This window comes from Symphalangus syndactylus, chromosome 12 (genome assembly GCF_028878055.3).
Source record: "Symphalangus syndactylus isolate Jambi chromosome 12, NHGRI_mSymSyn1-v2.1_pri, whole genome shotgun sequence".
Taxonomy (NCBI): Eukaryota; Metazoa; Chordata; class Mammalia; order Primates; family Hylobatidae; genus Symphalangus; species Symphalangus syndactylus.
This window is the reverse complement of record NC_072441.2, coordinates 73,052,481-73,066,463: the sequence shown is the minus strand read 5'-3', so window position 1 is coordinate 73,066,463 and position 13,983 is coordinate 73,052,481. Positions and strand designations below refer to the sequence as shown.

The 13,983-nt window shown below is 39.5% G+C and overlaps 1 protein-coding gene across 28 annotated transcripts in view; it reads right to left on the bottom strand.

The window, feature by feature from the left end:
• The window catches only part of LOC129472117 (myomegalin), a 239,400-nt gene that overhangs the window by 105,111 nt on the left and 120,306 nt on the right, over positions 1-13,983 (bottom strand). For all 28 annotated transcript variants that reach the window (XM_063625887.1, XM_063625854.1, XM_063625850.1 and 25 more), the window contains 3 exons: positions 8,020-8,096; positions 2,618-2,741; positions 2,256-2,431 (listed from right to left, as the gene is read on the bottom strand). In XM_063625887.1, the coding sequence (XP_063481957.1) occupies positions 2,256-2,431; positions 2,618-2,741; positions 8,020-8,096 (377 nt within the window). The remainder of the gene's footprint in view (positions 1-2,255; positions 2,432-2,617; positions 2,742-8,019; positions 8,097-13,983) is intronic.

Genomic DNA, 13,983 nt, shown 5'->3' with positions numbered 1-13,983 from the left:
TTGTGGTATCTGCACTAGAACATCTCTACTTTTCTTAAACCTCAAACTTTGCTCATCTCTTTGACCCTCAGTCGCTACGGAGGATCTGTTCTCCTACTCTCCAAAATTGTTCAAGGCCATCTGATGAGTGGCCTCAATTTATTTTCAGATGTGCATGTGCTTTACTTGGGGTTTTGTTTTGTTTTGGTTTTTAGTTCGGTTTTTTTATTGGGGTTCAAATATGAGACGGTCTTGGGGAACCTAGTAGGGAAAATCTGAAAGCAAATACAGTACCATACTGAGAATTGTACAATATGTGTATATATATATATATATATATATATATATATAAAAGAATACAGAAACTTCATTCTGCTGTCACAAAGCCTTCAAAGAAATGACGATTGATGCCTTAGTGAGGTTCACTAGAAGAGAAAAAGTTGGCAGATGTTTCCCACAGAAGGAAAAGCATGAGCAAAATTCTGGAGACTTGCCATAGCTTCTTATGCTTCTGGAGGCAGTATGGATTCAGGGTTTGGATGTCAGCAATCCCTGAAACCATGTTTCACAACTCTCCAAATGCCAATTTTTTCATTAATAAAGTATAATAATTCATATCTCATGGGGCTGTTAAACAAGAACATAAAGTACTCCGATGTATGGTAAGAGCTCAACAAAGCTTAGCCATCATTATTATTACTAGCCTGGCATGAATGAAGTTAAGGAATGGTGGTGGGTGATGAGTGTGGGAGAAATCAGAGGTTACATCATAAAAGGCTCTGATGGCCACATTAGGAGTATGGATCTTATCTTCTAAAGGCATTGGAAAGCTTCTTAAATGGCTCTGCCATGGTGTGATTAAATTTATGTCTTGGAAAGATCACATTGGTCATGGTGCGCACATGTGGTTTTTGCCTATTCAGTTAAAAGCTCCTTAAAGCTTTTTATGCCACCACAGTCTTACGCACCTAAGAGGCTAAATTATTTGCCAATTTGTTGTTGTTGAATTATCTATTTCAGAACTATTCTGAATTATTAGGTTGAGATTGAATGAGAGGAGCAGGACTGGAAGTAGACAGGACATTTAGAAAGTTTCCTCAGTAATCCCGACAGTGGATGGTGGTGACCTCAACAATTGCCCAGTTACCTTCAGGACAAAGTCCAAGTTCCTTATAATGGTATACAAAGCTGGCACAATCAGACCCCTATTCTCAAAACAGCTTACCTCTCACTTGTCTTCTCATTTGCTCCAGTTATGTACAATTATTTAAAGTTCTTGAAATATTCCTTTCCCTGTGTCTTCCCTCCATAGTTTCTCCTTCTACATAGAATATTTCCTTTCCCTATCCACTTTCTACCTATTTATTCTAACTCCTATTCATCCTTCAAAGCTCAGCTCAGATTTCACTTCCTCTAGGAAACCTTCAGTGGCATTATCTTAGTCTTTTGGGGCTGCTACAACAAAACACCATAAACTGGGTGGCTTATAAACAACGGAAATGTATTTCTCACAGTTTTGGAGGCTGGGAAGTCCTAGATCAAGTCACTGACAGGTTCAATGTCTGGTGAAGGTCCACACTCTGGCTCATAACGGTGCATTCCCACTATATCCTCACATGGTAGAAGGGGCTAACTAGTTCTCTGGGGTCTCTTTTACAAGCGTATTAATCCCATTTATGAGGGCTCCATCTCCAATGTCTATGATCTAATCACCTTCTAATGGCTCCATCTCATAATACTTCTGGAGGCAGAAGTATTAACCTTAAGGGTTAAGATTTCAACATATAAACTGGTGGGGGAGGGAGGTGGGGATGGGACACAAACATTCAGACCACAGCAGATAACTTGCTCTTTTAATGTGGAATGGATGACCCTCCAATATTTCCCCAGAGCACCCCGTGCTCTTCTATCAGGGAACTTATTAAAATCATGTAACATGTTTCTTGGTGACAAGGACTAGGTCTTTTGTTTCTGTAACACATGCCAGATACTTAGCCCGGTATCTGGCATGTGGCACGCCCAGTAAATGTTTGCTGAATAAGTGAATCCATGTCTCTTGCTTGCCACTATTTGCCCACTGAATCCATGAAGTGAGTTTTCATAATGGATACCATTGAAAATTCAACCCTGAAAAGAACGTCTTTGGTTGTGGGCCCATAAAGTCTTAGAAATAGTGAAGCTCCTACTGTCAGTCCTTGAAAGGAAACAGTGCAGCTGCTGTATGCCTTGAGAATGGGCAAAAGACAAGCGACAAAAAGAGCACCGAAGGCACCTACTTGTCCCTCTGGGCCAGGGCCTCAGTGTATTGGTCGGGCTTGACCTGGTCTCCTGGTACATCTTCCCAGTTTTTGGTGACTCCCTTCAGTTTCTCTGAGAGCTCCAGGTTACACTCCTTCTCTGCTTCCACCAGAGCTGCCATCCGCGCAGCTTCATTCTTTGCTAGCCTGGATTCCTGGAAAAAGAACAAAAACTGAGAGGCCGTAAAATTTCTACCTAGGTTAGGAGCCCTAAGACCCAGGAACACTGATGAATTTGAGAGGGAAAGTAGAGACGGAAAAGGTGAATGCCAGAAGGCAGGGCAGTAGGAAAAGGAGTATTAATAAAAGAGAACCCCTACCTATGGACTTTGGGAACTCACCTCCTGCAGAAGCTGGATCTTATTCTCCAAGAGCTCATAAACATGCTCCGTCTCCTGCTGTCGCTCCTCAAACTGGCGTCGGAGCTCAGCTTCATTCTGACTGTTGAGATTCTCCACATCAGCCCTGAAGCCACAGAGCATTAGCCAGTCAGAGCCAGACATACAATTTAGCAAGTGCAACCATTAAGATTGTTCCAGTAATTCAGAGTGACACTGAGAAGAAGAAAAATGGAGCATTTTTTCCCTCTACAGTCATCTGTGGAACTGACCTCTTCAACTTTTTCAGGTTGAAAAAGTTCCAAACTTTTAGAAACTCTAACTTTGTGTTGTTTGTCAAGTGGTATATACTTGACTTCCTAGTGGCTTCATTATCATTATAGCTTCCAGAGGAACTTTCATTTGGAAGGCAAGTAGTCATCAAATGGCTCACATTCACTGTCATCTGTCCTGGGACTCTTCCACTGAGACTGCCTCCTAGAATGCTTTGCTAGTTCTTTGCCTTTCTTGCTATTTGAAATTCAAGTGTTCTTTACATTTAGGTTGCTGGGACAGGGTATCTATTTGGACAGCCACAGAAATGCTCTCTTCCTTTAAAGCCAGTAGTCCATAGTAGGCTGTCCTAAATTTTTAATCCATGAAAGCTCAAGATTTTGGTTGAGTTTTGCCTCTCTGATATCCCTAGGATTGAATGTCCAGGCACTAGCATGAAGCAGGTAAGGTATCACCAGTTCATTTATAGTGAACAACAGCTGCCCTCAGATGTCTGAGGATTAGAAATTTGGGGGCAATATCAGATGCTGAATGATTTTGATTCCTATTGGTTTTATTCCTGCTTTGAGCCATTTGTTGAGAACCATGGGCCATCTTCTTGTTCTCAGGACAAAGAACAATATTGAACCAGTATAGGCTTATGGGACACTAAGACCAGTGGTACTTTAATATTTGTCTCAGGAGGTTGTGTCCATGAAGAACAAATGGTGCTTCCCTAAAGATTACAGGATTCCTTGTTGCATAGTGGACACTACTCAGCACCATCCCAGGGGCTATATTTATCTTGAGCTCCTCTGTCATTATATAGCTTTTGGGGGGTATGAGGATCTTGGCTGTACAAGAGACAAAAGTCAAGCATATAACCCAAGACCCCAAAATAGGCAGACCCCAGGAATCATCAACTTTTACTTTGAATCTATATTTGACTCCATATTTCTTGCTAGTGCAATAGATAACCGCCAACTATAATCTATAGAGAATGGAAGTTACACATTTTCTGAGTAACTCCATTAGCCGGGAACTCCTTATTTAAGAGGCTACATCTGTTTGAAGTCAGAAGACCTTGAACTTTATGCCAGAAGATGAGGGTTCTGCCACTAATTTGCGAAGCATATACCTTAGTTTTCTTATTTCTTTTTTTTTTTTTTTTTTTTGAGACGGAGTTTCACTGTGTCACCAGGCTGGAGTGCAGTGGCGCAATCTCGGCTCACTGCAAGCTCCGCCTCCCAGGTTCACGCCATTCTCCTGCCTCAGACTGTCCGAGTAGCTGGGACTACAGGCACCCGCCACCACACCTGGCTAATTTTTTGTATTTTTAGTAGAGACGGGGTTTCACCGTGGTCTCGATCTCCTGACCTCGTGATCCGCCCGCCTCGGCCTCCCAAAGTGCTGGGATTACAAGCATGAGCCACCGCGCCCGGCCAGTTTTCTTATTTCTTAAAAATAGAATAATGCCAACTGATTCAAATGACATTTTAAATTTTAAAGCAAAGCATTACTCAAATTTTAAAATTTATTAATTGTTATTGTAAGTAGTTCTAAAATCTATTAGCCTATTTAATGCCTTAATATGTATTTAGTAATACCAGCACATTGTGTATAATTTAATTTGGTTTTAAATATTCTGAACTGGCTGGATTGTCGTCCTAAATATCAAGAAACGCTGTAGACACAAAAAGAATGCCATATCAGATTGATTGTGTACTGATCCCAGGACATAATCTGAAAACATTTTTTTTTGCATTTATATACTATTTTCTTTTATTTTTCAACTTTTATTTTGGCTTCAGGGACTACTTGTGTAGGTTTGTTACCTGAGTATATTACATGATGCTGAGGTTTGGGGTACAAATGATCCCATCATCCAGGTACTGAGCATAGTACCCAACAGTTTTTCAACCCTTCCTCCACTACCCCCCTCCCCACTCTAGTAGTCCCCAGTTTCTACTGTTGCTGTCTTTACGTCCATGAGTACTTGTTGTTTAGCTCCTGCTCATAAGTGAGAACATGCTACCACATTTGATTTTCTGTTTCTGAATTAATTTTCTTAGGATAATGGCCTCCAGTGGCATCTGTGTTGCTGCAAAGGACATGATTTCATTCTTTTTTGTGGCTGCATAGTATTCCATGGCATATATGTAAATGTGATGTAAAACTTTTTTAAAATCCAGTCTACTGTTGATGGGCACCTAGGTTGATTCCATGTCTTTGCTATTGTGAATAGTGCTGCAATGAACATGTAAGTGTATGTGTCTTTTTGATAGATTTGTTTTCTTTTGGGTATATGCCCTAATGGGATATACCCAAATTAATGGTCTATCCAATTAATAATTGGGTGTAATGGGATTGCTGGGTCAAATGGTAGTTCTGTTTTAAGTTCTTTGATAAATCTCCAAACTGCTTTCCACAGTGACTGAACTAATTTATATTTCCACCAACAGCGTGTAAGCATTCCTATTTCTATGCAGCCTCGCCAGCATCTGTTGTTTTTAGACGTTTTAATAGTAGCCATTCTGACTGGTGTGAGATGGTATCTCACTGTGGTTTTGATTTATATTTCTCTGATGATTAGTGATGTGGAGCAATTTTTCATATATTTGGTGGGCATTTGTATGTCTTCTTTTGAAAAGTGTTTGATCATGCCTTTTGCTCATTTTTTTTTTTTTTTTTTTTTTGAGACAGAGTCTCGCTCTGTCGCCCAGGCTGGAGTGCAGTGGCGCGATCTCGGCTCACTGCAAGCTCCGCCTCCCAGGTTCACGCCATTCTCCTGCCTCAGCCTCCTGAGTAGCTGGGACTACAGGCGCCCGCCACTGCGCCCGGCTAATTTTTTGTATTTTTAGTAGAGACGGGGTTTCACCGTGGTCTCGATCTCCTGACCTCGTGATCCGCCCGCCTCGGCCTCCCAAAGTGCTGGGATTACAGGCTTGAGCCACCGCGCCCGGCCGCCTTTTGCTCATTTTTTTAACGGGGTTGTTTTTCATTGTTCAATTGTTAAATTCCTTATGGATTCTGGATATTAGACCCTTGTCAGATGCTAGTTGCAAATTTTTTTAGATTCTAGAGGTTGTCTGTTTACTCTGTTGATAGTTTCTTTTGCTGTGCAAAACTCTTTAGTTTAAATAAATCCGACTTGTCTCTTTTTGTTTTTGTTGCAATTGCTTTTGCGGACTTAGTCATAAATTCCTGAGGCCAATGTCCAGAATGGTGTTTCTTGGGTTTTCTTCTAGGATTCTTATAGTTTGAGGTCTTACATTTACATCTTTAATCCATCTTGAGTTAATTTTTATATGTGCTGAAAGGTAGGGGCCCAGTTTCATTCTTTTACATATGGCTAGCCAGTTATCCCAGCACCACTGAATAGGGGAGTCCTTTCCCCACTGCTTATTTTTGTTGATTTTGTCGAAGATCAGATTGCTGTAGGTGTGTAGCTTTATTTTTGGGTTCTCTATTTGCTTCCATTGGTCTATGTGTCTTTTTTTTTTTTTTTTTTCCAGCAACATGCTGTTTTGGCAAATGTAGCCTTGAAGTACAGTTTGAAGTTGGATAGTGTGATGCCTCTGGCTTTGATCTTGGTCATTTGATGAATGAGATTGGTAGTTTGATAGGAATAGTGTTGAATCTGTACATTGCTTTGGGCAGTATGGCCATTTTAATGATTTTGATCCTTCCAATCCATGAGCATGGAATGTTTTTCCATTTGTTTGTGTCATCTATGATTTCTTTTAGCAGTGTTTCATAGTTCTCCTTGTAGAGATTTTTCACCTCCTTGGTTAGATGTATTCCAAGGTATTTTTTTTTTTTAGTGGATATTGTAAATGGGATTGCATTCTCGATTTGGCTCTCAGCTTGAATGTTATTGGTGTGTAGAAATGCTACTGATTTTTTTTTTTGAGACGGAGTCTGGCTCTGTCGCCCAGGCTGGAGTGCAGTGGCATGATCTCGGCTCACTGCAAGCTCCACTTCCAGGGTTCATGCCATTCTCCTGCCTCAGCCTCCCAAGTAGCTGGGACTACAGGTGCCTGCCACCACACCAGGCTAATTTTTTTTTTGTATTTTCAGTAGAGATGAGTTTCACCGTGTTAGCCAGGATGGTCTTGATCTCCTGACTTCGTGATCTACCTGCCTCGGCCTCCCAAAGTGCTGGGATTACAGGCGTGAGCCACCGTGCTTGGCGAAATGCTACTGATTTTTGTACATTAATTTTTGTATTCTGAAACTTTATTGAAGTCTGAAAATATTTTTAATAATTTTAGTAATACTTGTCATTTAACACTAAGTTTTTAAAAAACTATGAATTATAAAAGTAACCATTTTAGCAATACAAATGTATATAAAGAAAAATATCAAGTCTTCTCCCTATCATGGACTGTGATCTCACTCTTCCTCAGTATACTATAAATATCACTCAGCAACTTTCCCCCCTTACTTTAATCAAGGAATTCCCACTAGGACAATAATATAGAGCTAACTCATTCTTCAATAACTGCATAATAGTCCACAGTGTAGTAATACCAAAATTTATTCAATCAATGCCCTATTGATGGATAATTGTTTCTAGTTTTTTGCCATTACAACTAATGATGCAATAAACATCCTTATACATTTATCCTTTCACACTAACGCTTTTATTTATAAGAAACAGATTCCTTCTAGGGATTGTTTGATCAAAGGAAATCCTCCTTTTTTACTATAATAGATAGCATCACATACTGAAAATGTTGTCACAATTTACACTTACTGGTAGTGTATGAGAGTGCCCATTTTCCCCAAACGTTATCTCAGCCCTCGATGTCATTATAGGCTGACTGATAATTTTTGATAAAGCTTATTTGCATTTGTCTCTACTAAAAGTGGAAACATTCATTGTTTCAATTTAGTTGATTGCTGACTAATAGGAAGTTTGCAATCTTAGGTCTGGTGGATTTACCAACTTATGACAAGGTGCATCTGACCTAGTAATAGAGAGAGAGCCCAAGGGAAACACAGCATATGAAAATCTATTGTTTCACTTCCTGAATCAGACACAGGATTCAAATGCCACAGACAGGTTAAGGAATTTGGTTCCAAATCTATTGCTCTCAGATTAGCGAGCCAGACTCTGGAAAGGACCAGAGCTTAAAATTACAACTCACCATGTTTTATCCAGATGCTGTTTCTTGTCCTGGAGTTCTCGTTTCAAGCTCTCCACTTCAACCTTCAGCTCAATGTTCTGAAAAGCACACAGGCATTAATCATTACTAACTGCCACAGACCCTCTATCCTGGATCCAGGTTCCCATTTGAGTCTTGCCTTGGTCTACAGCCTCTCACCTCATCTCTGCCCTCTTTGTGACCCTTGACATAATTAGGGATTTAGTTGGATCAGCAATCTAGTCAAGGAAGAATAAACTGTACAGCTTCAGGGTTTCCCCTGAGCTACTTATCAATTTTCCCAACCTATTTATCATTACCCCTGGATCATGAACACTGCTCAAGCCTATTTGTTCTCTAAACCATTGCAGGACAAAGTATATATTAAAATAAATTTTTCCTAACTAATACAGGTTGTTCCTGAAAACCAAATTGCTAGAATAATACTTTTAATAGAATTATAGTAATAGAATAATACTTTTAAATGCCTGGGGATTTAATTATTTTTTTTTTTTTTTTTTTTTTTTTTTTTGAGACGGAGTCTCGCTCTGTCGCCCAGGCTGGAGTGCAGTGGCGCAGTCTCGGCTCACTGCAAGCTCCGCCTCCCGGGTTCACGCCATTCTCCCGTCTCAGCCTCTCCGAGTAGCTGGGACTACAGGCGCCCGCCACCACGCCCGGCTAATTTTTTGTATTTTTTAGTAGAGACGAGGTTTCACCGCGGTCTGGATCTCCTGACCTCGTGATCCGCCCGCCTCGGCCTCCCAAAGTGCTGGGATTACAAGCGTGAGCCACCGCGCCCGGCCAGGATTTAATTATTTAAAGAAATTTGGTTGTAAACATTTTTAAAAACAATGCTTTTATCATAAAACTGGAATTTTATAAATTAGGTTTGCTTAAGGTGAGAGGGGACTCTGATGGTAAAGTTATACAGGGAACAATTAATTTTTATTGAGGTGAGGAAGCAACAAGTAAGATTTGGGGAAACAGAAATAAGGAAATAAAAACATCCCAAGTGTGTCTGGTGCAGGTTAAATGGCTTAGTGTGTGGTAAGGGGTATAGAAAGTAGTTTGCAACTAGTTTGTGAAAATCCTGCTAAGACAACTAGATAGGCTGGGCATGGTGGCTCATGCCTATAATTCCAGCACTTTGGGAGGCCAAGGCGGGCAAATCACTCGAGGTCAGGCTTTCAAGGCCAGCCTAACCAACATGGTGAAACCTCATCTCTACTAAAAATACAAAAATTAGCTGGGCGTGGTGACATGCACCTGTAATCCCAGCTACTTGGGAGGCTGAAACAGGAGAATCGCTTGAACCCAGGAGGTGGAGGTTGCAGTCAGCCAAGATCATGCTGCTGCACTCCAGCCTGGGTGACAGAGAGAGACTCTGTCTCAAAATAAAAAAAATAAAAAAATAAAAAAACTGGATAATAATCAGTAGAGATCAAAGACTCATCAGGGAGCTTTAAGCAAAGTATTGGCATGATCAGGTCCATGTTGAAGAAGGAATTATGAAGAAGATGGGTGGGTCAGGGGCAACTAACCAGAATAGGGAGGGGGACTGTCTAAGGACAAGAGGTACAGGGAGAAAGACTCAAAAGACATTTCAGAGACAGAAGCCACAGGCCTTGATGACTTGTGAGATTCAGATTAGACTGGAGGGAGGACCAAAGACAATGCTGAAATTTCTAGCATGTCGGTGGGAATGCATTCTATTAACTAAAATAGGGGCAGGTTTGTAGGGAAACCTAAGGAGGATTCTGCAAAATGTTAGTTGAGGGATTACTTTATTTCAGCTTAAACGTCAGCATACAAAGATGGATCAGTCCCTTCCCTGATGAAGTCCATAATACAGTATTAGGCAAGAAGAATGTTATTAATTAAAAAAGTAAAGAAGTCTTTAGATCAGAGATTGACAAAGAGACTGAAGGTACAGTAGCTAAAGTATGAAAAGTAGTATTGTGGGTACTAGAACAGTAGGGAGGATTTTACTTTACTACCGCCATATAATAACCACCAACACCTAGACTTCCAGAAGTCCAAGGCAACACACAATAGCAGGATATTGTCTACTATACTTGTGAAGGCATTTCATAATCCATGTTTCCATGCAGGGTGGTTGAAACACAAATACTAATAGGGAAAAGTAGAAACCTGGTTTAGATATTTGAGAGTTACTTAGAATTAAAGAATTTTAGAGTTGGAAGGCAGTTGGACTCAAGGCATTTTAGATCATATTACTAGTATGTTTTTAGTGACATACTGAAAAGAATGTTTGTTCCCCTCATAAGTAGGTACCTTTTGACTAAGGTTGGAACATAGGTTCAGATCCAGTGAGATTAAAATATCCTAATTTCTTCAAAAAAAGAAAATGATAGCCCTGTCTTTTCAGGATATCCTTTTAAGTTATTATTTTATGAACACTAAATAGCATTACCAGATTTAGCAAATAAAAATATAAGATACCTAGTTCAATTTAAATGTCAGATAAACAACAAATAATTTGTTTCATTAGAAGTATATCCTTTGCAATATTTGAGACATAACTTAAATGCTAAAACATTGTTTGTTGTTTATCTGAAATTTAAATTGAATTGAGTACCCTGTATTTTATTCTGCAATACAAATACCAAAGATTAACAAATGGAAATAAGCATATTTCAATTTTGTATGAAGAACAAGTCCAAGATCTCTATATCAGTTCCATGGCCTGGCACTGCAAGAATAATTCATCTGTACCAATTGATCAATCAGCAAAATAGAAGATTTGATAAAGAGTTGCTATGTCCCCAGCTTTATGGTCAATGCTTAAAGGAATTCAAATGTCTTCATAAAAAATGGGCCGGGCGCGGTGGCTCACGCTTGTAATCCCAGCACTTTGGGAGGCCGAGGCGGGCGGATCACGAGGTCAGGAGATCGAGACCACGGTGAAACCCCGTCTCTACTAAAAATACAAAAAATTAGCCGGGCGTGGTGGCGGGCGCCTGTAGTCCCAGCTACTTGGAGAGGCTGAGGCAGGAGAATGGCGTGAACCCGGGAGGCGGAGCTTGCAGTGAGCCGAGATCGCGCCACTGCACTGCAGCCTGGGCGACAGAGCGAGACTCCGTCTCAAAAAAAAAAACAAAAAAAAACAAAAAACAAAAAAAAATGGTCCCTAAGCTAGAGGCCCTTCATAGAGGTAAAGGAATATGCATTCAATTATGTGGAAAATGCAAAGAGGGAGCAATTTCCTAATCTGTAATATGCAGATATTTGTATCTTCCTCATTCATAAACCTACCTTAGAGGATCGTGAGGCATAAATAAATTAATACATGTAAAGGACTTAGGACAGTGTTTCTAACACAGGTATAATTATAATTTTAATTATAATAATATTATTATCACCATCATCATCAAGAACAACAGCATTATCATTTGGGAACAGCAGTTTGCTTTCCATGAGACCATAATGTTTCAAGTGGATTCAGTGTTCAGGATATGGTGCTGAGAAAGAGGACTCCTAAGTTTATTATTATTTCTGCCACCAATTGATTCACTTCTGTGACCTTGGGTAAAATTCTGCTAAGGCTTCTCCACCTGGAAAATGACAAAGAATGGGCAAAAAGCTATTTAAATCTCATATGAAAGAAAATGGAATCTATAATTATGAAGTGTTATTATCAATGATATTCCTGTGCCTGGCTAATTTATATAAATCAGAAAAGTCTGGATATGCTAAACCACCTCAGATAAGCCAAAACTGCTTGAGCAGATTTTTAAAAAATCCCATATCTAAAAATACATGAGGTCTCAAATGACTGGAGCTGTATCGATGTCCTCTGCCTAGTTCTTAGTCTCATGATGTGACATACGGAATCTCTATCAGGTATAAACTGATCAACAGAAAGTTCCCTGGAAAGTCCCTTACTATTAATACTATTTTTGCATGAGGAATCTTTGAATATTCAAATAAAAATAAACAACAGGGAACGTGAGAGGCACTATGAAACCAACCTAAAGTCAGAAAGAATTAGGTTCAAATCCTGGCTCTATCAATTTCCTGCTAGGTGACCTTGGGCAGGTTAACTAATTACAATGAGCCTCAGTTTTCTTATAAGTATAGTGTGGTTGCTTTTTTTTTAATGAAGATAAGTATTCACGAGGGATTCTGTGAGGATTGAATGAGACAATGTGCATGATAAGCATAGAACAATGCCTTGCACACAGCTGTTCAACAGCCTTGATTCACTTTCCCTTCATGTCCAGGCTAACTAGTGCCAGTCAGAGACCTCAGCCTTACCAGGAAAAATACTTAGATCTAAAGGGAAGAAAAATAGAGGACATAAATTAGTAGGTTCTATCTGTTCTAAGTCCTACTGAAGAAAATGAAGTCAATGCTTTGACCAATTTGGCCAAAAATTCACAGATTTAAAGACCTTAGAATTTCTGTGTTCTAGTTCTCTTAGTTTAAAGACAAGGAAATTGAAATCCAGAAGGGTTACCTCCAAGGTAAAAGCCATAACTGAAACCAACACTCCACTCTTGCTTTAGCCTTTTATCAGAGAGACCAGCTCAGGAAACACTGCCCAGTTTTGTCTGATTTTGTAGAATGTGGTAAATTATAGAATTAGAGAATGTGCTGCATTTAGTCTTGAAAGAATATATGGAGGCAGTAAGTATAGTGGTCAAGAGCATAGGCTCTGAAGGCAAGAAGGGGGCTTGACAAGTCACCTGCCCTCTCTAAGAGCCTCATTCACCTCATCTATCAAGGAGATAACAATGATATTAATCTACAAAGGATGTTAGGGAGACTAAATGAAATTATGCACAAAAATCACATTGCACAGTGCCTGGCATGCAGTCAGTATTCAGAAAATGATAACTATTATTAACTATAAAAACAATAACAATTTACCCTCTCTAACTAGGATAGCTGAAATCCAGAAGGGTTTTCAAGGTAAAAGCAATAATCTTACATCAAAGTTTAACCTTCTTGCACCTTCTTTCTGTAGACAAATCATCATATAGCTTATCATATTTATTCATTCTCCATTAGTAAATATTCACATGTAAATTGTTAAATTTTTTTATAGCATAAGTAGATTCCAAATTAACTGCATTTGCTTATTTTATCACCAAGTCTTCTTGGCTCTTTGTCAATATATCTAAGGAAATTTATGTATGCAAGAAAGGGGAGATGGGAAGAAAACATTTCTCTTTCTTCATGCCTCCAAAGGACTATTCGCCCATCTAACTCAAGAAAAAGTTTCAATGATGAAGCTGAAATTAAACTTCTATTAGGTATTTCTTCCTTCTCCCCAGGACTGGAGTACAGTCTTATATGTGGTTTCCCCAACCTCAGTCCCTCTACTACTTAAATTTTTCCTAAAGCATAGCTCTGGTTATTTCATTCCTTCTGTTCAAAAAGCATTTAATATGTGATGCAGGTCCAGCTAAAGAAGAAAAAGGAAAGAAAGAAAAAGCCTTTTAACGATTTTTAACTGTACAGTGATTAAATTTTACACAACTGGCCTGATAACAGAGTCTATTCAAAATTTGACCTCAATCTACCTATCCAGCTTTATCTTCCATTATTATCTGCTAGCCTAACTGGATTTCCCAAACATGCCCTGTGCTTCTTGGTGCCACGTCATTGTGTGCCCTTCAGCTTCATGGTTAAATGCTACGTCCCCTGTGAAGCCTTACTTTATCTCTCCAAATTAAAAGTAATTTCTCATGATGACATTATGAGCTTTCAAATATTCTTTTCATACTGCAACATTGGCATCCTGTGTAAATGCTTCATATTTCTACACCTGTCTTATTTACTCTTTTAAATTGCAAACTCCCTAAGGACAGAGGAAATGATGGTGTGGCAGAACTAGCCAGGTGCGCTGGTTATTAAGATACTGCCTCTCACCTTTGTCACGCTGGGGCAGGAATTTCAGGATAAGTAAATAAACCTAGGTTCACATACCCTTCTGTCACT